The 25446-nt window shown below is 37.0% G+C and overlaps 1 protein-coding gene across 3 annotated transcripts in view; it reads right to left on the bottom strand.

Moving 5' to 3' along the window:
- PPFIA2 (PTPRF interacting protein alpha 2) overlaps window positions 1-25446 on the bottom strand; it is a 219358-nt gene that overhangs the window by 105089 nt on the left and 88823 nt on the right. The window contains exon 4 of one of the 3 annotated variants that reach the window (XM_032221044.1): window positions 3033-3043. The exons of the other annotated variants lie outside the window; for them this stretch is intronic. Within the exon in view, the coding sequence (XP_032076935.1) occupies window positions 3033-3043 (11 nt within the window). The remainder of the gene's footprint in view (window positions 1-3032; window positions 3044-25446) is intronic. 3 annotated transcript variants of the gene reach the window in all.

Raw genomic sequence — 25446 nt, 5'->3', positions numbered from 1 at the left:
TTTTCATTGCTATTAAGATGATTTTGGAGGTTAGTCTTCTAGAACAAGGGTCCCCAACCCCGGGGCCACAGCTCACTAGTGGGCTGTGGTCTATTCAGAACTGGACTGCATAAATGGCAGGTAAGTACATTTGCATGCACAGCTCCATTTGCATGAGTGACAGAAACTCACACTCATGCACAAAGCTCCATTTGTGTGAACAGTGGATGCATGTGCCTGCCACTTGCACAAATGGAGCTGTGTGTGCTTGCACATGTAGAATAGAATAGAGCTGGAAGTACCTTGGAGGTCTTCTAGTCCAGGCACCTACTCAAGCAGGAGAACTTATACCATCTCAGACAAGTGACTGTCCAGTCTCTTAAAAACATCCACAGATGGAGCATCCATGATTTCTGAAGGCAAGCTGTCCCACTGGTTAATTGTCCTATTAGGAAGTTTCTCCTTAATTCTAGGTTGCTTTTCTCTTTGTTTAGTCTCCAACCATTATTTCTTGGCCTGCCCTCTGGTGCTTTGGAGAATAATTTGTGCCCTGTTCTTTGTGGCAGCCTCTCAAACACTGAAATACTGCTATCATGTCACCCCTAATTCTTATTTTCTTTAGACTAGCCAGACCCAAAACCTGCAGCTGTTTTTCATATGGTTTAGTCTCCAGGCCTTTGATCATCTTAGTTGCTCTTCTCTGAAGTTTTTCCAAAGTCTCAACATCTTTTAAGTAGTATGGTGACCAAAATTGGTTGCAGTATCCCAGGTGTGGTGTTACTACCATTTTGTAAAGCGTCACTAATACTTCATGTGATCTTGATTCTATGCCTCTGTTTATACAACCCAGGACTGTATTAGCTTTTTTGACTGCTGCTGCACATTGCTGGCTCATATTCAAGTGATCATTCATCATTCTAGGACAGGGATGTCAAACTCAAGGCCTGGGGCTGGATCCACAGGCCGCCCTAGAAACAGCAAAGGACCGGCCTGCAGTGCCTCTGCCAGCAAAAATGGAGCTTGTGAGGGCCGCAGGTGGCCCTCCTAAGCTTTGTTTTCACTGACTGAGGGGTGTAGGAGGCCGTCGCAGCCAAAACCAGAGCTTGGGAGCATGTTTTTGCTGGCAGAGCACTTGGGCCACCACAGGCGCCCCTGACACAAGTGATGTAGAGCTGGCCATACCCATCCTGGCTCCCTGAGGTCAACCCTGATGCAGCCCTCAATGAAATGGAGTTTGACACCCCTGCACTAGGACTTAAAGGTCCCTCTCATAGTTACTCTTTTTAAGCCAGGTCTTGCTTAATCTGTACTTATACCTTTGATTTCTCCTGCCTAAATGTAAAGTTTTGCTTTTATCCACATTAAAATTAATTTTGTTGGATAGGGCCCATTATTCAAGTTTGTCAAGCTCTTTTTGGATCCTGAGTTTGTCTTCTGGGGTGTTGGCTATTTCTGCCAGTTTATATCATCTGCAAATTTGATGAGTTCTCCTTCTATTCCCTCATTTAAGTCATCTATAAAGATATTGAAGAGTACTGGACCTAAGACTGGGCCTTGTGGTACCCCACTGCTTACTTCTGTCCATGTGGATGTAGAACCATTAAGGACTACTCGTTGAGTACAGTTTATTAGCCACTTACAAATCCATCTGGTGGTGAGGCCGTCTATTCCATTTTTCAAGCTTACCAAGAAGTAGATTGTCTAGGTCTATTTTGTCTTACTGAAATCTAAATATACTATGTACACAGCATTTTGCTGATTTACTAATTTAGTGACTTTATCAAAGAATGAAATAAGATCTGCTTTTAACACACCCGTACTGGCTAGTAGTTATTACTTTACTTGCTTCCAGTAGATCTGTTTTTTGATTATCTGTACACGCTTACCACTCCCACGGAACCATTCCCTCCCCTTCTCTGCTGGGCCACCAAGCTGGAAAGGGTTTTGGACTGCTGTTCTAGAATATGAGCCATTCCACTCAACTTTTGCAACATGAGAAAACTATATAAGAATTCCCTTAATTTCTTTATCCAAACATTAATGAACATATTGAAGATTAGAATGCATATGATTGTATATTCCTACATTCAATATCTTTTTCATTCTGATAAGCATTATAAACCCTAAGTATGATATTTCAGGCCAGACAGCTTTTTATCCCCTTAACTCTCATGCTACTAGTCCATGTTTGACAAATAATTCATTGACTTGTTTTGTGAAAAATTCCTAAGAGAATCATTAGGTCTGAAATAGTGTGGGAAATTATCCCATAATTGGCTGGGTGAAATTAGCTGGGATCAATAGGATAGGATAGAATATCTGGATCAATATCTATCTGGATCAAAAGTATCCCAGTGAACATTTGCCAAGAGCCATATGGAAAGAACAGTCCTGGGAAAGTTTTAGATAAGGAAGCCAAATTCATTTCGAGTGTCTATGTGAATAGCAATACACAGATACACACAGAGATGAGAGGCCTCTATTATCTGAGATATAAACACACAGAATTAGCCTTGCATCCTTTTGCCGCCTCGTGTAACAAATCAGTCATTCCCATATGCCTAATGTAGCTCTCTGTATACAATTCCATACTTCCTACCTCCCTTATCAAAGAGTACCTTTTGTCCCTCCTCCCTGCCTTTCTGCCAGAATGTGTAATCAAGAAGTGATTTGTAACATACTGTGAGATCCTTTGTTTGTATTAAACTGCTGACTAGCTTTCTTTGAACTTTCCTAATAAAAAGTGTTCTGGTTTAACCAGAAACCACCATTTTTCACCCAGTCTGCAGTGTGTGCGTGTCTCATTGCCAAAGCAGCCTAGGAATTAGAATTCGTGAAGTGGTCCATCGGATTGTGAGAATGCTTGTATTCCCAATGCAAGCTCACTCTCGCAAGTGGTGACCTCCGACGTGATCCATTTCACAACGCCAGGAATCAGTCGAGGTGCGACGCAGGGAGGCCCGGACAGGTCGAACGGACTCATCGCGTGCCCAACACCCCCATCTCTTACCCAGGCCAATCCGTAAGTATGGGGACAGATTTATCTAAAGAACAGGTGGTTCGCCTTAAGGAAATTGGACATTTGTCTAAAGAGCAGATCGCTCACCTTAAGGAAATTAGACAAATAGTTGGAGCTCACAAAATTATATTAAAGGATAACGGAGACACATTCACGCTTTCCAAAAAGCAGGCAGATGAATTAGCATCTTTAAACCCCACTGCCCCTCCCAAGTATGAGGAAATAACAACAAAGGCTATAGGGGGAGAGAAAAGGGAAAGCAAAGAGGAGATTTTAAAGCAAACTCCTCAAGAAGAAAAATCTAACACCCCAGAAAAATCTGATATCCCTCCAAAATATGAAAAAGTAACAACAGAAATTGCAGAGGAAATTAAGGAAACAGAGATCAAACAACAAGTTCCTCAGGCAGAAAAATCTAATATTTATCCAGTTTTAAAAAGTACTGAGTGCTCACTCGGTCTCCTCACTGCAGGAATGCAAAAAAAGAGAAGTGGGGAGGACGTGAAACTGGAGGACCTAAAATTAATGGCTGCTTTTCCTGTTGATTTTGCAGGAAAAAATCCTGTGTTCACCCCCTTGTCACATAATATTTTAAAAGATTTAAAATCAGCCATAGTAACTTACGGCTTATTGTCTCCATATGTGCAAGGTTTATTGCAGAGTTTGTCTGAAAATTATGTTTTATTGCCAAATGAATGGTACTCAGCAGCAAAAATACTTTCCACTTGGCAGATCGTCGCGGAATGTTTAAAAACTCATGAACAAGCCGTGATGGGGGGAACAGACACCCCCCTGCTATATTTGAAAACCTCTTTGCTAAATTCACACTCTCACTCTGAATCCAAGGCTTTCTTTTCCCTTGTATGCATGCCTTTGTTATCTTTAGCCTTTGAAGTTCCTCAACATTACACTTCGGGAGATTAATTTTGGGGCATTCGGCTAGCCCCACACAAAAGGCTGCTTCTTATTTTCCTTCTTATTTCAATCTCTTGGCAAGTGAATCTGCCTGGCTCTTCCTATTTCTTCCGGTGATTCCGGCTACCTCTATTTCATTTCATGTCTCAAGGAGTTCTTGTTACTCCTTTCTTACTGACTCATCTAATTTCTCTTCTGATTGCTTTAAGCACACTTTTCTGCCTGAGCACCTGAAACTTTTTCACAGATGTTTCATTTCCCAGAAACCTGCATCTTTTGCAGCTCTAATTACAAAAGCCCGTGTCAGATCTGAATTGGAATGGAGAAAAAAATGTTTTTGTGCATGCATGAATGTGTGCCTAAGTTTTTGTGCACCCTCAAGGTAATTGTAGATAAGATATTTTCAATCCAAAAGACAGGGATTTTAAAGTGTTCAATTTTGTAACAAATTTGCTGACTTTCTGGCCACCATCAGATGAAAATTGTTGCAGCTGTAATAGTTGTCTTTTAAAAGAAAAGTAAGAAATTTAGTAAGTAATGAGGTAAAGCCTGACTGAATGGGAAGACCTAGGTAATTGGACTTGATTACTTTGATGTAATGTCTGTTAAAACAATTCTTAGGTGTCTATCCCAGGTTCTGTAATTAAGGCACGTATCCGACCGGTTGTTTTAAAATTGCATGTTAACTTGTGGGGGAGAGATTTGTTGTCTCAGTTTGGGGCAACCCTAACTTTGGAATAAGGTAGAGAAAGAGTGATAAAAGAGTGAGAGAGAGGTAGAGAGAAAAGAGAAAGTGAATAGAGGTAAAGAGAAAGAGGAGAATTGAATTAAATTGATGTTTGAAGTTTGTAAATGGGCTTTGGCTTGAAGCCGTGAGGGTGAGAAGAGTAGTTAGGATTTAAACTGCTCTCTGAAATTCCTCGCTGTTTGAAGAATGCATGACAAAGGATTTTGCATGTGAAGTTAATTTACACAAGCAGTTTGATTGCAGTGTTAGTATGTTAAATGGTAAAAGTTGGTATGCACGTACTTTGATTTCTTTCATATAAAGAAACAGTAAGTTGCAAAGCTGTTTAATGGGATGTGTGTATGCCTTTGTGTTATCATTTCCAAGCTTGTCAAGAGAAGGCAGAGTGAGAACAAAGGAGAGATTGTGAAAGGTTAGCACCCAGCCATTCCCCCCCCTCCTTTCCCCCTGAGTCTTTCCTTGGAAGGAAACAGGAGAAAGGGGGAGAGAGAGATGTGTGTGTGTAACTGCTTTCAGACCTAGAGGGAGAGAGACAGTAAGAAAATAGAGCTCATTGGCTTACATATAGCTTTTTGAACTGATGGTAATGAATGTTTTGTATTAAGAATAAATGAAATGGACCCTTTAATGAAGCTTACATTAAAAAACAATGACCCAATTTGGATTGAACAGTGGCCCCTCCCTATTGTTAAATTAAAAGCCTTAAAAGAAATTGTGCAACAGTTGTTATTAGAGAAAAAAATAGAATTGTCAAATAGCCCTTATAATACTCCTGTATTTTTAATTAAGAAAAAATCAGGGAAGTGGAGAATGCTTCAAGATTTAAGAAAGATAAATGAAGTGATTTGTCCCATGGGGCCCCTGCAATGCGGATTACCAAATCCTAATATCATTCCTCAAAATTATGAATTAACAGTTATTGATTTAAAAGATGCCTTCTTCTCAATACCTTTACATAAAAAGGACAGAAGATTATTTGCATTTACAATTCCTGTACTAAATTATAGTGAGCCAACAGTAAGGTATCAGTGGAAAGTTTTACCCCAGGGAATGCTAAATAGCCCAACGCTTTGTCAATATTATATTAATAATATTTTAAAACATTTTAGAGCCAAGTATAAAGGTATCCTATTCTACCACTACATGGATGATATCTTGCTAGCAATAGAAAAGAATGCACAGGATGCACATTCACAAGTATTTAATGATAAAGGATTTAAAATTGCTTCAGAAAAAATTCAAACTATGCCACCATATTTATATTTGGGACATAGAATCATGACATCTCATGCCTCACCAGTAATTCCAAAACTACCTGAGATGGATAAATGTAGTTTGGTACAGTTACAACAATATTTGGGTTCAATTAACTGGGCACGTCCTTACATGGGATTAACTACGAGTCAATTACAACCCTTATTTGCATTGCTGGCAGGAGGAAAGGAGCCTGCTGCTATACTAACCATAGGGGACAAAGAAAAAGAGTGTATTCAGGTGATTGAGGCAGCCCTAACAAAGACTTGGGTAGACAGGATGGTTTCACACGTTCCTATCTCAGCTGCTATTTTCAATACCAAAAACTTGCCCACAGGGTGTTTGTTGCAAACACAACAGAAAAGTGTTAGTGATTGAATGGATACACTTAGCAAACAGCCCGGGGAGAACAGTTTCAACAAAACCTCTATTGTTATCCCAGATAATTATAAAGTTAAGAGAGAGAGCTCGAGCTACACTGGGAACGGATCCAGAAACTTTTTACATTCCATATCCACTACCTTGGTGGGAAAAATATTTTCAAATATCAGACGCACTTCAATTGGCCTTAAGTGACTATTTAGGGACAATTAAATACCACTATCCCACAGATTATAGGTTTTTGTTACTGAATCTACAACATTTACAATTGACTTCCTTACAAAGTAAACTGCCAATTAAAAATGCAGTTACAGTTTTTGCTGACGGAACTAAGAACAGGGGTGCATGTGTGTATCAAATCTCAGGACAGTGGGTGACTTACCACACGCACCCTCAGAGTTCAGCACAGCGTTCTGAGTTGGCTGCCTCCATATTAGCATTTGAGAAATTAAAAGACCAAACATTTAATTTAATTGTGGATTCATTGTATGTTTACCAAGTGATTAATAATTTGTTTGATGCCTATCTTTCACCAGCCCTAGATAAGCAATTGTTAGATATGTTTTTACAGTTACAGCAATTAATTATGGATAGAAAATTTCAATATTTTGTGGCTCATATTAGGAGTCACCAGTCACTTCCTGGTATGCTAACAGAGGGAAATGATTATGCAGACAAAGCCGCTAGGGAAAGTTTTATTGGATTTGCAACTCCATGGGAAAGCCATGAGTATTTTCATCAAAATGCAAAAGCCTTAGTGAAGATGTTTGGAATTTCAAAAACTGAGGCTGTAGCGATTATCCAGCAGTGCTCAACCTGTAGCAGGCAAGGTAACGCAATTCCTATGGGAGTTAACCCCCGAGGAATTAAACGATGTGAGATATGGCAAATGGACGTTACACAATACCCTTCTTTCGCACCCTGGAAATATATTCATGTCACAGTGGATACCTTTTCAGGTTTTATTTTTGCAAGCCCACAGCGGGGGGAAACAACCAAACAAGTGATCAACCATTGTATGCGCTCTTTTTCAGTTTTAGGAAGCCCCCTGGAGATTAAAACAGATAATGGACCCGCATACAGTAGCGCTGCATTCGCTACCTTTTGTGATCAATGGAAAATTGTCCATAAATTTGGCATCCCATACAATTCCCAAGGACAAGGAATTGTAGAAAGAGCAAATTTAACACTAAAAATGATGCTTGATAAACAGCAAGGCCCCTTTAAGATAGGGCTGCCTGAAATCCAAAACCGTTTAAGCAAAGCCTTATACACACAGAATTTTTTAAATCTTACAGGCTCACCCATAGCTTCCACAGCCGGGGAAAGACATTTTCAGAATAGCGTAGTCTCTCCCCGCCCTCTTGTTTATTACAGACAATTACCAGACCCTCAGTGGAAGGGCCCAGTGGAGCTCGTTACTTGGGGACGTGGATACGCTGCTGTGCAACTCCCGGACAGAGTGTTGTGGGTTCCTGGAAGATGCATACGACCGTTTCATGAGAGACCAGTAAAAACAGATGATAAAAAGGATCCCGAAGCAAGCCTATCCCTTTTGTTTCAAACAACAGATGACTAGAATTGCTGCTGCTCCCACTGTTATTCCTGTGAGCTGTGCATTGACTGCAGGATCCCGTGTGACATTGTGATAATTGAACAGTATCTTGAGGAAAATTTTTCCTATACCAATCCTTCTCACACTGAACTTCGTATCACACCAACAGTACAACTAACTATTGACAATCCCTTTTCTAACGATTATCACGTAAGATCTATTGACCCCTCTTTTGACATCTAGTACTCAAGATGAAAATCCGTCCGGAACAGGTCGTTGGCCGGTCATATGTTCCCAGAGTACGTCAGCCCCGATACCCATTTTTCAGAGGACCTTCGCCTGGACAGGACATGGGATTTTGGGATTTTTGGGCTCCTCCGATGTCTTGTAAGCATTTTCTGTTGCACCTTTTGCTAATGATGTTGGGGATGGGAATTATGCTTTTAATCATATGGGGGGCATGTGAATATGAACGCAAAAATAAGAAGGGAATAGTGGAGGATATTCAAGAAATTCCTTTCACACACAACCACTCAAAAAGAGCGATCATTCCATACTCCAATGGGGAAAACTGCAATTCTCAAGGGATATGCATCTACCCTCACAATACATATGGAGAAGCCAATACACAAGTTACCTTAACTTGTTATTTGAAAAATCCAGCTGCAGCGTGTTTAATTACATGGCAATTTTTGCCTGCAAAATTCAAAAAGGCAATCCAAAATGTGAGAGGTATTTCACACCCGAAAGAGAACAGCTGTTTATCACACATTAAAGTAAAAATTACAGAGAATTCTATAGGTTGGTATCAATGCACACAATACCAAAAAGGGTTACCTAATAAAATAATAAAAACAGAAGTAACTTCAAGGGCAAGTATAAAATTTCCCCCAGTTAGTGAGTGGTTCTTAACACTATTGAGTTATCAACAAGAGATAGGAGGAGACAGCTTTCACCACCTAACAAAAAGAGAGATAAAAGAGGACATTTGCACAGCCTGTTTACAAAAAACCAAACAAGGCAAAACAATTTCCATGACCTTAATATATTATACTATGAAACCTGAATGCAATGGAACCTTAATACCACCATGCACACATAACAATACACAATACAATCAATGCTATACACCAAATGGGATACAATGTTATGAACCAAAAGCGGTAGGACCTATAACGAGTAGCATCTATGTTTATGGCTATAAAGGAGGATCTAGTTTAAAACATCAATTTCTTACAGCACAAAGATTATCAGGGTACATAGCCCATAATGTTTCAAAGGGAATGGCACCCATTACTGTTTGTTTTGATACATGTTTAGCAATTGCTATAGGGCAAGGAACAGGATCCGCGGGGGTAACCTGTGGAGGACAGTCGTGGGAACAATCATACATCCAAAACCATAGATATTTATTCACTCGCTCGACACTTTCAGCACATGGAGGCTATACCCAACCGAGTGTATATTGGTATACAAGTGGCTATGGACCTAACAATTTCGATCTTTCTATTACTCCAGTCACTACTGATTGTCAATCCCATCACTGCACACCACTCTGCCTTACTGCACAGGTAGCAGGTACTATAGGCACCCGATACTATCATTATGGTATTGGTATAGATAAAGCAGGAAAGGATCCTTATGGATATATTATTGTAAAGACTGAAGCAACAAAATTAACAAATCAACCTGTAAAGTTTTTTTGGAGTTATGAGCAGGAGATTGCTAAACTTAACGATCTACCTACACCTCCAAAAGCAAAAAATATGTTTATTAATTTGGCTCAAGAAGTTGCTACAGAACTTATGTTAAAAAATTGTTTTGTATGTGGAGGAACCACTATGGGAGATCGCTGGCCATGGCATGTACAAGAAGCAAACTATACTGAAATAGCACAATGGAAAGGGAACTTCACCTTTAATAACAACTTCAATGAAACCTGGCAAGTTACCTCTCATATAATAGGTCACATATGTTATACCAGAAATAAAAATAATCAACCAAAAAGAAATAAACCTATGGGATTTTTGAAATGTTCTAATGAGTGGGAAAATAACACTTGGGTTTCACAAACTAATATGACCAAACCTGAAAACTCATTGCTGGAAGTAACTAAGTTACGAGGACTTTCAGACCCTGAAAATGATACTATTGTGTGGAATTCACCTGATGGGTTATATTGGATATGTGGTAATTTTGCCTATAATATGTTACCCGCGGGGTGGTATGGGTCATGCATCTTGGGGGCGATTCAACCTTCATTCTTCCTAATGCCTATAGAGAAAAAACAAAAATTGGGAGTCCCTGTATATGATACTCTTGAAAGACGTAAACGTACAATAGATCTTGCTAAAGGGATAAAAATAGGTAACTGGAAGGATGATGAGTGGCCCCCTGAGAGAATTATTGCATATTATGATCCTGCGACGTGGGCACAAGACGGATCGTGGGGATATAGAACGCCGATATATATGATAAATCGCATTATTAGATTACAAGCTGTATTAGAAATAATTACAAATGAAACTGCATTGGCATTAACTAAGCTTGCAAAAGAAAGTGTATTGTCAAGAACTTATATTATGCAAAATCGTTTAGCCTTAGACTATTTGCTCGCTGCCGAAGGCGGAGTGTGTGGTAAATTTAATCTTAGTAATTGTTGTATACAAATTGATGATTCTGGAATTGTGATAGAAAAAATAACTCGAACTATGATACAAACTGCACATGTTCCTGTACAAACTTGGAAAGGCATATTGGACACTGACGGTTGGCTTGGAGGTATTTTTAACAATTGGAAGCAAGGTTTATTTTTTATTGGGATGATATTCTTGGGATTAACCATGTTGCCATGCATAATACCATTATTGAGATCCACTATGCAGAGTATTGCAGACGCGACTATCCAGAAGCATCACGCATTATTAATAAGTGTCAATACATCAGAATTAATAATCCCTGGATATCCAATGGAAGGGGGATTTGTGAGAAAGAAACAACCCATGGCAATTGCTTCCATTTAAAAAATAAAAAAGGAGGAGATGTGGGAAATTATCCCATAATTGGCTGGGTGAAATTAGCTGGGATCAATAGGATAGGATAGAATATCTGGATCAATATCTATCTGGATCAAAAGTATCCCAGTGAACATTTGCCAAGAGCCATATGGAAAGAACAGTCCTGGGAAAGTTTTAGATAAGGAAGCCGAATTCATTTCGAGTGTCTATGTGAATAGCAATACACAGATACACACAGAGATGAGAGGCCTCTATTATCTGAGATATAAACACACAGAATTAGCCTTGCATCCTTTTGCCGCCTCGTGTAACAAATCAGTCATTCCCATATGCCTAATGTAGCTCTCTGTATACAATTCCATACTTCCTACCTCCCTTATCAAAGAGTACCTTTTGTCCCTCCTCCCTGCCTTTCTGCCAGAATGTGTAATCAAGAAGTGATTTGTAACATACTGTGAGATCCTTTGTTTGTATTAAACTGCTGACTAGCTTTCTTTGAACTTTCCTAATAAAAAGTGTTCTGGTTTAACCAGAAACCACCATTTTTCACCCAGTCTGCAGTGTGTGCGTGTCTCATTGCCAAAGCAGCCTAGGAATTAGAATTCGTGAAGTGGTCCATCGGATTGTGAGAATGCTTGTATTCCCAATGCAAGCTCACTCTCACAAAATAGTGTGCTTGTTCTAATTCTATAGTGTTTTTGCAGTAGTCTTTTATCTCAGAGTGCATCATCTATTAAAATATTCAAACAAAGGCCCACTTTTCTTTTTTCAAAAAAATCTGTTATGGGAATACATCAAAAATGCTAAGATTTCCAGAGGGTCTTTCCATTAAACTATAGTTAAAATATTGAATAGTCAAATGATGTTGGACTTATTGAACTTTTCATAAGAATTTAGTTTTTAAACAATTTTTGAATATTTTTACGTTGGAATTTAGTATGAATTATTGGAGCTCTTGACTGATACTTTCAAGAAGTAATGTCTTGCTCTTTCATCCCATTCTGTAAAAAATGCTGCAGCATATTTCTTGGTTAACTTTTTGTGTAGAGCCAGTTGACCTAATGGTTAAGGCACCAGATTACAAACCAAGAAACTGTGAGTTATAGTCCTGTCTTGGTCATGAAGCCAACTGGGTGATTTTGGGTGAGACAATTTGTTTCAGCATTAGGAAGGAGGCAATGGCAAACTAATTCTAAAAAATCTTGCCAAGACTACATAGAATGTAGTCCAGACAATCTCTGAGAATTGTCACAATGGAAGAAAAAATATGGAAATATCTGTACAGATGCATATGGTAGGAGAAAAATGCATAAAACTATTCATTTTCTACAATTAATAAATATAGATGGAACAGATTAATGCTTGAATCTCAAAGACTAGCCTCTATCCTCATATCCCATAGAATAGAAGCGTCAAACTCCCGGCCCGCGGGCTGGATACTTCATGTGCTGGACACGCCCATGCTCAGTTTAGCAAGGGGCAAAAGTCCCAACACATCATGTGATGCTGCTGTTAATGCCACGAGTTTGATACCCCTGCCATAGAGGAACATTATAACAAATTACATAATCTGATGACGAATTTTACCATAGATATATAGGAGAAAATGCACAACTGTATCAGTAATATTCAATATAGACCTTATCTATGATGCCAGATATACAAATCAAACAATGCTTCATAGTTCAGAGCTGTAGCCATTAAGCATTACAGATGTTTGGTTACAATAAATACATGTACAATCACTCTATAAGAAAGATGAGCAGTTTCTAAATTTTATAAATAAAAAAATGCAACCATTTTTGTGTGATGTTATTGATTTTCTCAGGAAAGAAATACTTTGACAATCTTCCAGAAAATATTCCTGGCAGCCACGGATGTTGAAGTTTTGCTTACCAACCTCCATTTATTACATTCACTTTCTGGATGGCAGATGATGAAATATACCAGCCACTTTATTCTGGAAGTCCAGATTATTAAGCATATCTGCATAAAACTGGGATCCATCCAATACATATTATACAATCAACAGTTGGAGCATAATGCTACAGTACTGTCATATATTTTCTGATCTGCCAAATGAGCATATATATGGCGGGCATTTCAGTCATATATCCTCCCAATGAAGAAAAGCACAGATCAACAAAGCTAGCACCAAAGAATAAATTGCTATAGAAGAGAAAGTAGCAGTTTCTTATCAACTTTTGTTTACAGCTAAAGCCAAAGTAATATGTACTAAAATACATCCTGGGTACGAATGCTATTGAAAGTCACACAGATCTGTGAGGTTTTTATTTTTATTTTTAAGAAGGATGACCATTAAAGTCTTTTAAATGAAATAAATAACTAACCTTCTTTCTTGTGGGATAGTCTTAGTCTGGCTTATAGCTAATTAAAAAAAAAAAGCTTTACAGGTAGTCCTTGTTTAGTTACCACAGTTGCGAGCAGCAACTCCTTTGCTATTTATCACAATTGCTGTGCAGACCTATGTCATTTCCCATTTGGTTGTTAAATGAAACATTGTGGTTACCACAATTTACAATTTGAGTCCATTAACTCTGCTTGTTGCAAGTTAGTAGTGAAGCACACAAATGGCAACCACATAACAGTGGAATACTGTGATGGTTGCAAATGCATGCTTTTTTTTTGAAGTGCCTGAGTGGCAATTCTGGGATTATCTTAAATGAAATGATTCATTGGAAAGTTGGGATTTTTTACACCATTGTAAAGTTGAATGGTCACTAAATGAGGCAGTTGGTAAGCAAGTACTTCCTGTATGATAATAAAACGGCCTAACAGAAGCAATCTAATAAAGAAAGAGAGGGTGGATGACTCTGGATTTTGCAATTAATAAACAAATAAATAAAGCTTTACTATTATAATGATTCTGGTAAAATTATAAAAATACAACAAAAATACATACTGTGAAATGTGTTTATATATACTCTCTTTCTCTCTGTGTGTGTAAATACATATGTGTGTACATGTATATACGACTGTGTAACTATACATATATCTGTGTAACTATACAAATTGTTTGATAAGTAAATTTTAGCCATTTTCACTATCTTTATTTTTAAAATGTTATATTGGTATGATAGACATCAGTATTTTCATTAGATTAATTAATAATCCTGTGCCTTTTATCATCATGCTATTTTACTTCAGATTTCAAAATCACTTATGCTATATTCTTGTATCAATTTATATGAGCATAAACTCTATCTAACCCAACTGAACTGATTTCCATGTTGACCCAAATAAAATTGTATTGTTAATTAAGACAATACAGCTGCATAGTTAGGAGAAGCACGTATGGCTGTCTTGAACCATTTTTTAAACAACTGTGTTATACATATATAGTTTGTGAGGAGTATATGGCTATATTTTGTTGTTTTGTTCTTTTTAATTTACTTTCCAGATTTGACCAATTTGTAATTCTTGTTGCAAAGTGTAAATTTAAATGTAGGAGGATATTTCTTGAGTAGTAGTGAACTGTGGGGGTGATATATTGTACTACAAACATATGATTCAGGGTTAATAACATTAGCACTTTGAATAATCTGACCCAATAGGATAGGTAAACCGCTATTTGACATAACACAGAACTGGGAGAAAGCAACTTAGAACTATGGTGTGTAACCAGAAACTCTTCTTGTAAGCCTTAATGAAACCTTACTTGTAGTAAAATATGTAACATATGTTGGAAATGAATATAATGTTGTGGTGACAACAGCAAATTCACATAAATAAAATTGTGCATTAAAAGAAGATAAGAATCTAAGATATGCAAAACATACATTAGGGCAGGATATGGTCCTTTGAATGTTATTCTCAATGCTCGTACCAGCCGCAACCGTCATCTGAAAAAGTGTGCAACAAAGAGTATACTGAATTCAAAAGTTGTGTTTGTAAAATAACACATATATTCAAATATTTAATGTCTTTTATTTCACACAATTGTAACTCTTAACTTATTAGGTATCACAACTTAGAATACCTCTAATCTTAAACGAAATTCTAGAAGGTAAAATAATGATAAAATAATTATTGAATATTGGTTAAAATACATAATTAGTCAACTATATATAAAAATAAATATAAAAATCATGCATACAATTTGAATAACCAGTTTATAGGCAGCAGATTTTTTGATTGAATGGTATGAATTTATGGAGCAGATCTGTTTTAGGTCTATTGAAATGAAATGATAAGCAGTACAGTATTGTGCTTATACAGAGATTCTGTTTAATTAAATGAAGTTTCCACAAGAGAAAACCTGTCTCGCTTGTGTCTCACATTTTTATCACAATATCTTGCTATTTACACTTAGAAAGTTCAGAAAGTGCTACTTGTTTCACATTTTTATAAATATTATGAATGTACAGCCTTACAAAGAGATTATACCCCAACTTGTTACACAATTGTTTTATTAGGTAAGGTATGTCTTTTAGTACACAGGCACACCCACGGGCAGGGAGGGAGGGAGGGAGGGAGAGAGAGGGAGGGAGGGAGAGAGAGGGAGGGAGAGAGAGAGAGAGAGAGAGATTCTTCACAGAATAAGTTGTGAACTGATCTTTCTTTGCTCTTAGAAAGAATGAAATGTCTTGGCCATTTCCACAATCTTGTTAATTCAGGGCAATGGCTTTGCATAATTTCATATTTTGTTTCATTTGTATCTCAGGTTGCTATAGTCATAATAACAAACAAAAGAGAGAATATATATTAGAGAGTGAAGATTTTCATCACTTCTTGTCAATACCATGTAAGGCAATGAATATATGTTGACATTTTGCTAGTCATGCAGCTAGCTTCTTCCAAACAGGTCTAAAACTGAACTTGGCAAAAGATCATATTTTGTTTATATTTAGTGGTGTAGAATATCCACAGCCACTCTTTAACTAATCGCTGTAATTCTGTCATCTATATAGTGGGTTACAATTGGTTGAGGGAATTCTATTCTATTCCATTGAACAAAAGGACATGGCATCTTTTACTAAGTTCCCTTTTAGTTGTGCTCTGAAGAAACTAGGAGTATGACTGGAAAAACATCAACATGTACACATTGTTTCACCTGAAAGTCATTTCACCAATTAATAAATTATGTTAACATTCTAAACACCATATAAAAGTAATAGTTTATACTACACTCTCAATTATGCATTTTTTGGTCTATAAGATATATTTTAGCAAATCACAACATTGTTTTATTTGATATGAGTAGGGCATTTCTGTTACCTTATAGCTTTTGTTCTCACATATTTTAAAATGTTCTGGAGTTTCTTTTTCTGTCAAAGCTAAATTACGTGTGGCATTAAATTAAAATGTTTTGGTACAGCTATTTCCAACTGTTTGCAAATGTTTATAAACACAGGCAGGGAACCAGATGAATTTACTCTATTTTGATCCCTTGTATCCCCAGGAAAGTTTCCATCACAAAATAGTGTCTCTGTAGAGCATTTAAAATATTCTAAACTCTTAGGTTCAAAGAAAATATTCAGGATTTCACAGAAGATCGTATTACAGGGGAAATAACAAAAGCAAAGAGCAGCATTTGTCTTTTTTCTTTTAAAACTTTAGGACTGAACAAAGGTATTTCCAGTTAAAACATGGAGGCCATTACACACATGTTGGTGGGAACTGGTTACTATGAATTTATGGGAAGAGTTTAAAAATGTCTCTCGTTTTCATTTATGTCTATAGCAAATCTATTTTATGTGTTACTTTATTTTTTTTCTTTTGTGTTCTATGCTTCAAAATTGTGAGATATTAAAAGTACGAATTTTAGGCAGCTGGATGAGGGGGACTTTTGAGGGCTATAAAAATGGATTTAAGAGCTTCATTAAGTCCTGGAATTTCAGGTTGACAACCTTGAGTTGAAAGGAACTTTGGGACCAGAGGAAGAAGAAATACTAATACCAGAGATTTTGACATTGGTGTCAGATGTGTCAATAATCTATATTCATGATTTTAGAGGGCAAGACACAAATCAATTTCAGTGACTTACCACATTATGTGTAGAACAGCATCCAGAGTTCCAAATTCTAAATCTCTGTATCCGAGCAACTAGACACAGTGAACATATTTGACTTGCCATGTGGCATGCAGTCATTTCTCTGCTCAGCCTTGGCACTCAACTTTACCCAGGCTTCCATTAATAGTTCTTAAAATAAAACAGTGGCACAGATGATAACCCAGAGCCCTAAAGGCTTCAAGGCACAGAGCCACAGCTATCAACCCTTTCCTTCCACCATCCAGGGACCAAAGACAGCTTGACAGCTTCAATTAAAGGCAGATATGGCACCAGTGCTGCAGCTTCAGTGAGATCACAAAGTGATTGCAAGGAGACCATGCTGACAACATAGTGATCATGTATCTGTATCGGTCTATCTCAGCAAAATGGCTACATTTACACTGTCATTGCTTCATTTTTTTTAGGTATTCCTTCTTTTCAAAAGAAGCCCTTCATGATTACTGAAAGCTGAACAGATTTTATTCACACCATAATTTAAAGAGGGTGTTTCCCCTAAATCAAGTTAGCCTACGAATTCACTGGTACTATTATTGAAAGCACTGATTCCTTTATAACACACAATCTTTATTTATTATTATTTAAAAGTGCTATTTTGCTAAAATCACAATTGGTATTTTAATTGTTGATCCAATAGTTCATGTCCAAGCACCATTTCAGACATATGTAAAAAAAACCAATAGTGATTCTGTGACCAAGAAAGCAGAAAACAACTGATTGGTGCCAACAATTGATACTATGTTTTATAATAATTTAAATTGGCCTGTTTTTTTAAAGTAATGATGCCAAAGAATTCCAGATCTCAAAAAGTACGAAGCGATTTTCAATATTTTAATACAATACAATACTTTGTGTAATATTAGTGTGCCTCTTTCCTCAGTGCAATCTTAGGAAAGAGCAACTTTAAGAAAGAAACTATGTTTTTTTTTTTTTTCCGAAGAGAACTTTTTTATTTTTCTTTTAAAAAAAACACAAATATGTCATCATTTGTCAATCATTAAGACATTGAAGTACAATTTTTTTTGTTGTGTGTACCCCTCCCTCCCTCCACCCCCCCACCCCCCCTCCTCCTTCCCCCCCCCCGACTTCCCAGAACCCGTACACGGTATGGATTTTTAACTAACACAGTCTAAAATCTATTGAGAAAAAAGAAATAAAGAAATTAATGACATTCTAGATTGACCTTAGCTTCTTCTTACTGAACTGACTTTTAACAGTTTAAATCATTTCTGATCTTAAGCATAGGCTAACTGGAATTTCTTAGTCCCGTATTTATTTTGTATATAGTCAATCCATTTTTTCCAGTCTCGTTTATATATCTCATTTGAATGATCTTTGAGATATGCTGATATTTTAGCCATTTCAGCTAAGTTTGTTACTTTCAATGTCCATTCTTGGATTGTAGGCAAGTCTTCCTTCTTCCAATATTGCGCCACCAACAGTCTTGCTGCAGTTATCAGGTGCAGAATCAAATTGGTCTCTACCACTGTAAAGTCAGTACATATACCTAGTAAAAATAACTGAGGACTAAACTTTATCCTTCTTTTAAAAACATTTTGCATGACCCACCATATTTTTATCCAAAATGCCTTAACCTTTTGGCAGGTCCACCATATATGATAATATGTAGCATCGAGAGAGCCACACCTCCAACATTTAGGCTGTACATTCGGATACATAGAAGCCAACTTTTTAGGATCTAAATGCCATCTATAGAACATCTTGTAAAAATTTTCTCTCAGATTTTGAGCTTGTGTAAATTTCACATTTCTTACCCAGATTCTTTCCCATGTATCCAACATTATTGGTTCCTCAATATTTTGAGCCCATTTTATCATACAATCTTTAACTAATTCTGTTTCCGAATCCATCTGTATTAATACATTATATATCCTCTTTATATGCATTAAGCTTTGATCTCTTATTTGTTTAAACAGATTATCCTCAACTTGAATAAAACCAATTTTTTGATCTATTTTCCACCTAGCCTGTAATTGCCCATACTGGAACCATGTTTGAACTACCTTCTCCTCTTTTAATACCTCTAAAGATTTTAATTGTAATACCCCCCTTTCCGAGGTAAGAAGCTGTCTGTAAGTAATTCTGTCCTGTTTTTGTGCTGTATTCATATTTTCAATTGCATGTCTAGGAATTGCCCACATGGGTATCTTGTCATTTAATTTATATTGGTATTTCTTCCAAACCCGCAATAAAGCATTTCTTAAAATATGACTTTTAAAGTTCTTATCCAATTTTTTGTTGAATAACAGGTAAGCATGCCAACCAAATACCAGATCGTGTCCCTCAATGTTCAATATTCTATCATTGGTTAAATGAATCCAATCACTAATTACAGATAATGCCACTGCATCATAATATAGTTTTAAATTAGGTAGTTTCAATCCTCCTCTCTCACGTACATCTTGCATTATTTTCATCTTTACCCTCGGCTTCTTTCCTGCCCACACAAATTTGTTGATACCCTTCTGCCATTCTAAAAGGTTCGCATCTTTTTTAAGTATAGGTAACATTTGGAAAAGAAATAAAAATTTTGGTAAAATGTTCATTTTCACTGCCGCTATCCTGCCCAGCAAAGATAAGTGCAATTTCTCCCATTTTTTCATCTCTGTCTGTATGCTATGCCAAAGTGGTTCATAATTATGCTTATATAATTTCCCATTTGAAGTTAAAATGTTAACTCCAAGATATTTAACTTTTTTAACTACCTCACATCCTAGCATCACTCCTAATTCTTCCTTTTGTTTAATATTCATATTTATAGCTAATATTTTGGTTTTTCCTAAGTTTATTTTAAAGCCAGACACTTGACCATATTGATTAATCGTATTCATTAAAACCATACTGGATTCCTGCGGTTGTTCCAATATTATGACCAAATCATCCGCAAAAGCGCGGACTCTATATTCTTGCTGCCTAATCTTGATCCCTTTTAAACCATCCAAGCCCCGTATTTTATTCAACAATACTTCCAAAGTTATAATAAACAATAATGGGGACAAAGGACAGCCCTGTCTTGTACCTTTTCCAATTTGAAAAGAGTCTGTTAAACTTCCATTGACTATGATTTGTGCTGTTTGCTGTTGGTGTATTGCTTTAATTGACTGTAAAAAATTATCTCCTATCTGCATTTTTTGCAATATCTTCAGCAGAAATTGCCAGTTAACTCGATCAAAGGCCTTCTCAGCATCCAAAAATATAAACGCAGCAGGGATCTGGTTGTTCTTTCCCAAATATTCTAATGCATTAATAATTAATCTGACATTACTTTTCATCTGTCTCCCTTGTATAAAACCTGTTTGGTCCGTATGTATCAATTGTTGAATGACCAACATTAATCTATTTGCTAATATTTTAGTAAAAATTTTATAATCTACATTCAGTAATGAAATAGGTCTATAATTTTTGGGTTGAGTAGTATCTTGATCTTCTTTGGGTATCAAAGATATAAACGCTGTCTTCCAAGATGGAGGGACTTTACCTTCCGTTTGAATCATATTAAATAATTCTCTAAGAGGTTCTACCATTTCTAACTGTAAGTTTTTATAGTAAACCGCTGTCAAGCCATCTGTACCTGGTGCTTTCCCTGACTTTAATTGCTTAATTACCTGCAGGATTTCCCCCGAGGTTATTGGTTGATTCAATTTTTGCCTGTGTTCTTCTCTAACTGAAGGTATTTTCTCTTTGTCTAAATATTTGTCTATGTCTAAACCATTAATTTTATCCCCTTTATACAGTTCTGTAAAAAATTCCCAGAAAGCCTTTTGAATCTCTTCCTGTTGGAACACCTCCTTCCCTCTGTAGATCAGTTTAAATATATTTCGAGTTTTCCTTTTTTTCCTAATCTGATAAGCTAACCATCTGCCAGGTTTGTTTGCATTACAAAAAGTATTGTGTTTTGCATATAATAAATTAGTAGCTACCTGGTCAGAGATCAACATGTCAAATTGAGATTTTAATATGTTAATAGCTTCCTTAACCTTTGTATCGTCTGGTTTCCTTGTTAACTCCAGCTCTTTTCTCTTAATTTCCTCTTCCAGTTCTGTTCGTTTTAACCCTTGCTTATTTCTATGTGTTTTATTTATATTCATCAAAACTCCTCTCATATACGCTTTGCTTGCATCCCATACAAATTCCATAGATGTACCCTTATTCATATTCAAAACAAAATATTCAGATAGTAATTTTTTACAATCATTAATATACTTTTCATATCTAAATAAATTTTCATTCAATCTCCAAGACCTTCTTGCCTGCACTACCCTTCCCAACTCCATGCAAACTGGGTTATGGTCCGAAAGGACCCTAGCTGCAATCTTTGTTTTCTTGACCCTAGAAAGCAAATCATTAGTGGTTAGAATAAAATCAATCCTTGAAAGGGATTGATGCCTGTCCGAGAAGAAAGTGAAGTCATATTCCTCTGCATTTCTTTCTCGCCAAATATCTCTCAATTCAAAATCATCCATAATGTCAAAGAAAGATTTGGGTAACTTTGCTCGCATCTTGGTATTTAGGCGGGAAATCTTCTTATCTCTCTTAGTGTCTATCACTCCATTCCAGTCACCCAATAGTATACAGGAACTATAGTCCCACTGTACTAATTTAGCATGAAGATTTCTATAGAATCTATCTTGCTGTTGATTGGGAGCATAAATTCCCAAAAGTAATGTCTTTTTCCCTTCTAAGATTAAGTCTAAAGCAATATATCTTCCGAAGGGATCTGCTTCTATTAATTCAGCTTTCATATCTTTTCTTAAGTATACAACTATACCATTCTTCTTTTCCATAGCAGAAGCTGCAAAATGTTGACCAAGTTTTGAGTTGATCAAATATTTTTGATCAGTTGACTTGATATGAGTTTCTTGCAAACAAATTACATCGTTCTTAAACTGTTTGAGATAATGAAATATTTTCTTCCTCTTCTGTGGAGAGTTCAGTCCGTTGACATTCCATGTTAAAATCTTAGTTGTCATCTTTGGTTGGTTGAAGCATTTTTAGAGCTTCCTGCACGGCCTGTTTAACCTTAGGTCTAGCTCCTCCCACTGCTTCCAGATTTGTTGTTGTAGTTCCTTGATCGATGGCCGATGATTGTTGATGCTGTTGTTTTTTAGCTTGTTTCTCCATACGTCTAGTAGTCATGCGGCTAGGTCTTGGTTCCATAGCACCTTGCACTTCTAGAGAAGAGAGATGCTCCATCTTGTCTGGTGGTTGTGTAGTTTGCTGTCTATCCTGTCCTTCTTGTGGTCTTTCTCTAGGTCCAGATGGTGCAGGGTGTCCGGCCTTCAATATATTATAATAAAAATCTCGGGCTTTCCATACTGAGTTGAGGCGGTACCTTTGCTTATCAAATGTAAATATGATGCCAAATGGTGCATCCCATCTATACTGTATCTGACGATTTCTGAGTTCTTCGACCAAAAAAGCGTAGTCTCTCCTGGCTCTTAACATTTGAGGTGGTATCTCTTTCAAAACAGCCAGGTCTTGACCGCCAATTTGAAGCTTAGTGTTATAAGACGCTTGCAGTACCATATTTCTAAACTCTCTTGTAGTAAAATATATAACAATGTCTCGAGGAAGCTGCTTCTGCTTTGCCAGCCAGGAGTTAACGCGGTAAGCTTTGTCAATTTGCCAGCCTTGGTTGGTCCCTGGTCTTCCCATCAGGCGGTCAAAAGCTTCCGATAGGATCTGTTTCAGGTTCTCCTGTTTCTCCTCACGCAGCCCCCTTACTCTTAATGCGAACTCCATTTGTCGGTACTGTATCATCATAATTTCTTTTTCAGCATTTTCCACTTTTTGTTCCACCACCTCTGTTTTCAATGTCAAGTTAGCATTGGCATCATTAAGAACCTCTAGAGTATCTTCCACTCCAGAAATATGTTCTGTTAATACAGTTACAAGACTCAGCATGTCGTCTCTAATTTTATCAACCTTAGCCTCAAATTTCTCATACAACTCCTGTTTAAGTCCTTTTATTTCACTTTTAATTTCTTCTTTCATTTCTTTTATTTCCTCTTTTCTCTCCTCTCTATTATCTCTAAATTTATCTTCCATTTTAATTGTCTGTGCATTAAGAGCCTCGCTTAGATTACTCAGAAAAAATTCTTTCGTTAACACATCCCCAGCAGGGGGCGTAGGAAGCGGAGGCTGCAGCTTTGTGCCAGGCACTGAGGATGTGCCCCTGGAAGTAGAGGGTGACGACTTCAAGTTAATATTTGGTTTTGAGGCCATTTCAAAATTTGTCTGCCTGCAGTTAATAAAACTCTATTGCCTAAATATGCAGCTTTAAGTAAAGAGGCTTTTATTTTGAAGTTTAAGCTTGGCAAAACTTTCAGTGAGTAAACATTGTAACAAGACCGTTCAACAGATTCATCACCATTTAACTTCCAGATAAGCAAGGTTAATGAAGGAGTAAAATTCTTCTATTGTGAAACCAAAACATATGATAAGCAATCTCTTTTGTTTTGAATTCTTTTGAATTCTTGTGAGAATTAGCAAAAAGTGTTCGTTATTACCGGAGAAACCAGCCTGCTCGGCGCCATTTTAAAAGCCTCTAAGTAAATAATTTTTCGGAGGAGAAAAAGAAAAGAAGCTAAAATGTTGATAAGCAATTATTGTCCTCGCAGTAAATGGATTCAGCTCGTGATAAGATTAAATCAAACAAAACTTAGAGCAGAGTGGGAGAGACCTACTTTGTCCTGCACAAGGCAGTTTGAAGTTCCCAGCACGGACAGCCGTTCTGCCTTGGGCTAGCCCCCCTTTCCTTGCAAGCACAAAAGCTGCAAAAATCGAAGAGCATTTGCCAGCAAAACAGTTTCTTCTTTCCCTCTTGCCTGAAGGATAAGAAAACCTGATAAGACGTCAGATGGAAGATCCTCTAAACAGGTACGTAGCCAGGAATTCGGAGGCAGCTGATTTTTTGCTGCCCCCACCAGTAGGCTCCTCCCAGGAAGTCAAGAAAGAAACTATGTTTTCAGCAGAAAATCCAGCCTCCTTAAATTGTCCATTTGTCAGGCCTGCAGTCATATTCCTTGCTGGATCTTTGGCCTGCCACATTCTCTATTATTTTGCTATGCTGTTTCATTAGTAGGGAATTGGGAAGGGGAATAGTAAGGAGTAGAATGTATTGTTGTCAAAATAAAATTCCTTTCTAGAAAGCCAAGGCCATCTTTTGTTCTCTACATCTGAGCCTGACCGGAACTGGATGGATGGAACTGCCAGCGTTGCAGTAGAAAATTGGACCATGTGGTGGACTTGTGGGTATGGGGGCAAGATCATGAACTTTCAACTGGGTGGGAAACCCTGGGAAGCTTTCAGATTTGGGTTTCCACAGATGTGCCAACATGTCTCTATTAATAAATTGGAATTTTGAGGAAAGCTCTGCCTTGGACTCTGATTTAATTTTGGATGATATTTGGAACGGTGACACCATTCATTACATCTACCCTTTCTAGTAAACTAAATAAGCAAGGTGATTATCAGAAATAAAAGAAAACTAATCAAACAAATTAAAATACATAAAAATATCAAACATCTCAATACAAATAAAAAGACTTATTTGAAGAGGTAGTAGTTCAAAAGCCATCCTTAACATTTAACTTACAAGACTCAATGGCTGCTGCCCTTTATACTACTTAGTTTACTTATTTATTAGGCTTATATGCTATTCTGATGACTGACAACCTTGTAAATCAGATTAAATAAGACAAAGTTACAACCTGAAAACCAACGTATATCTACACAGCCACAATAGGAGTATTAATTATATAAGATGTACAGTATATCCCAATGGTAGAAATAACACTATAAAAGATCCCAACTTGAAAAGCTTAAAATATCCAAGTTCTAATGGATTTCCTAAAAAAAAAGAAAAAGAAAGGTCTTTCGGATTTCTGGTAAAATGCTTGTCGTGCAGGCACATACAATTGGGATTAGGCAATCTTGAAGATATTCAAGTATAGGGACATGTAAAGGCTTTTAAATCAGCAGCCTAAAGTCAATTAGAAATAAATGCACCTATGATTACTTGAACTATTACATCTAGGATTGTAGTTCCCTGCACCATGAGATTAAGCTATTTTCTTTATTTGGCTCCTATCAGCAAGTGAAAGCTATTTTTGTTAAACCACCATTTTTTCTCTTAAGCCTAAGTGAATTTTTTTTTTTAAAAAAATATATTTTATTCATTTTTCACATTCCATTTGCAATCACTTATATACAGGGTATTTACTATAAGAAAAGAAAAAAAAAGGAGATAAAACGAACAAAAAAAGGAAACACAACTCATCATTCACAACCCCACCTAACCCTTCCATCCTCCATACACCCCATCTACCCCCTCCAACTTTCCTTTCTCCCTCTAACACTCCCCTCCTACTTCCCTTTCCCCTCAAGCCTTCCTTCTCCCCTTACTCCCCACACACCCTCCTTACATTCCCCTTACTCCTTCCTTACTCCTCCCTCTTCTTTCCCTCTACCTCCCTCCTTGGTGTATGCCTTTATTCGAGTGTTGTTTGATCTGATAAAAGTAAA

The sequence above is a fragment of the Thamnophis elegans genome, chromosome 7, assembly GCF_009769535.1.
Source record: "Thamnophis elegans isolate rThaEle1 chromosome 7, rThaEle1.pri, whole genome shotgun sequence".
NCBI classification, from domain to species: domain Eukaryota; kingdom Metazoa; phylum Chordata; class Lepidosauria; order Squamata; family Colubridae; genus Thamnophis; species Thamnophis elegans.
The sequence above is the reverse complement of the archived record's forward strand: the minus strand, read 5'-3'. Positions and strand labels throughout refer to the sequence as shown.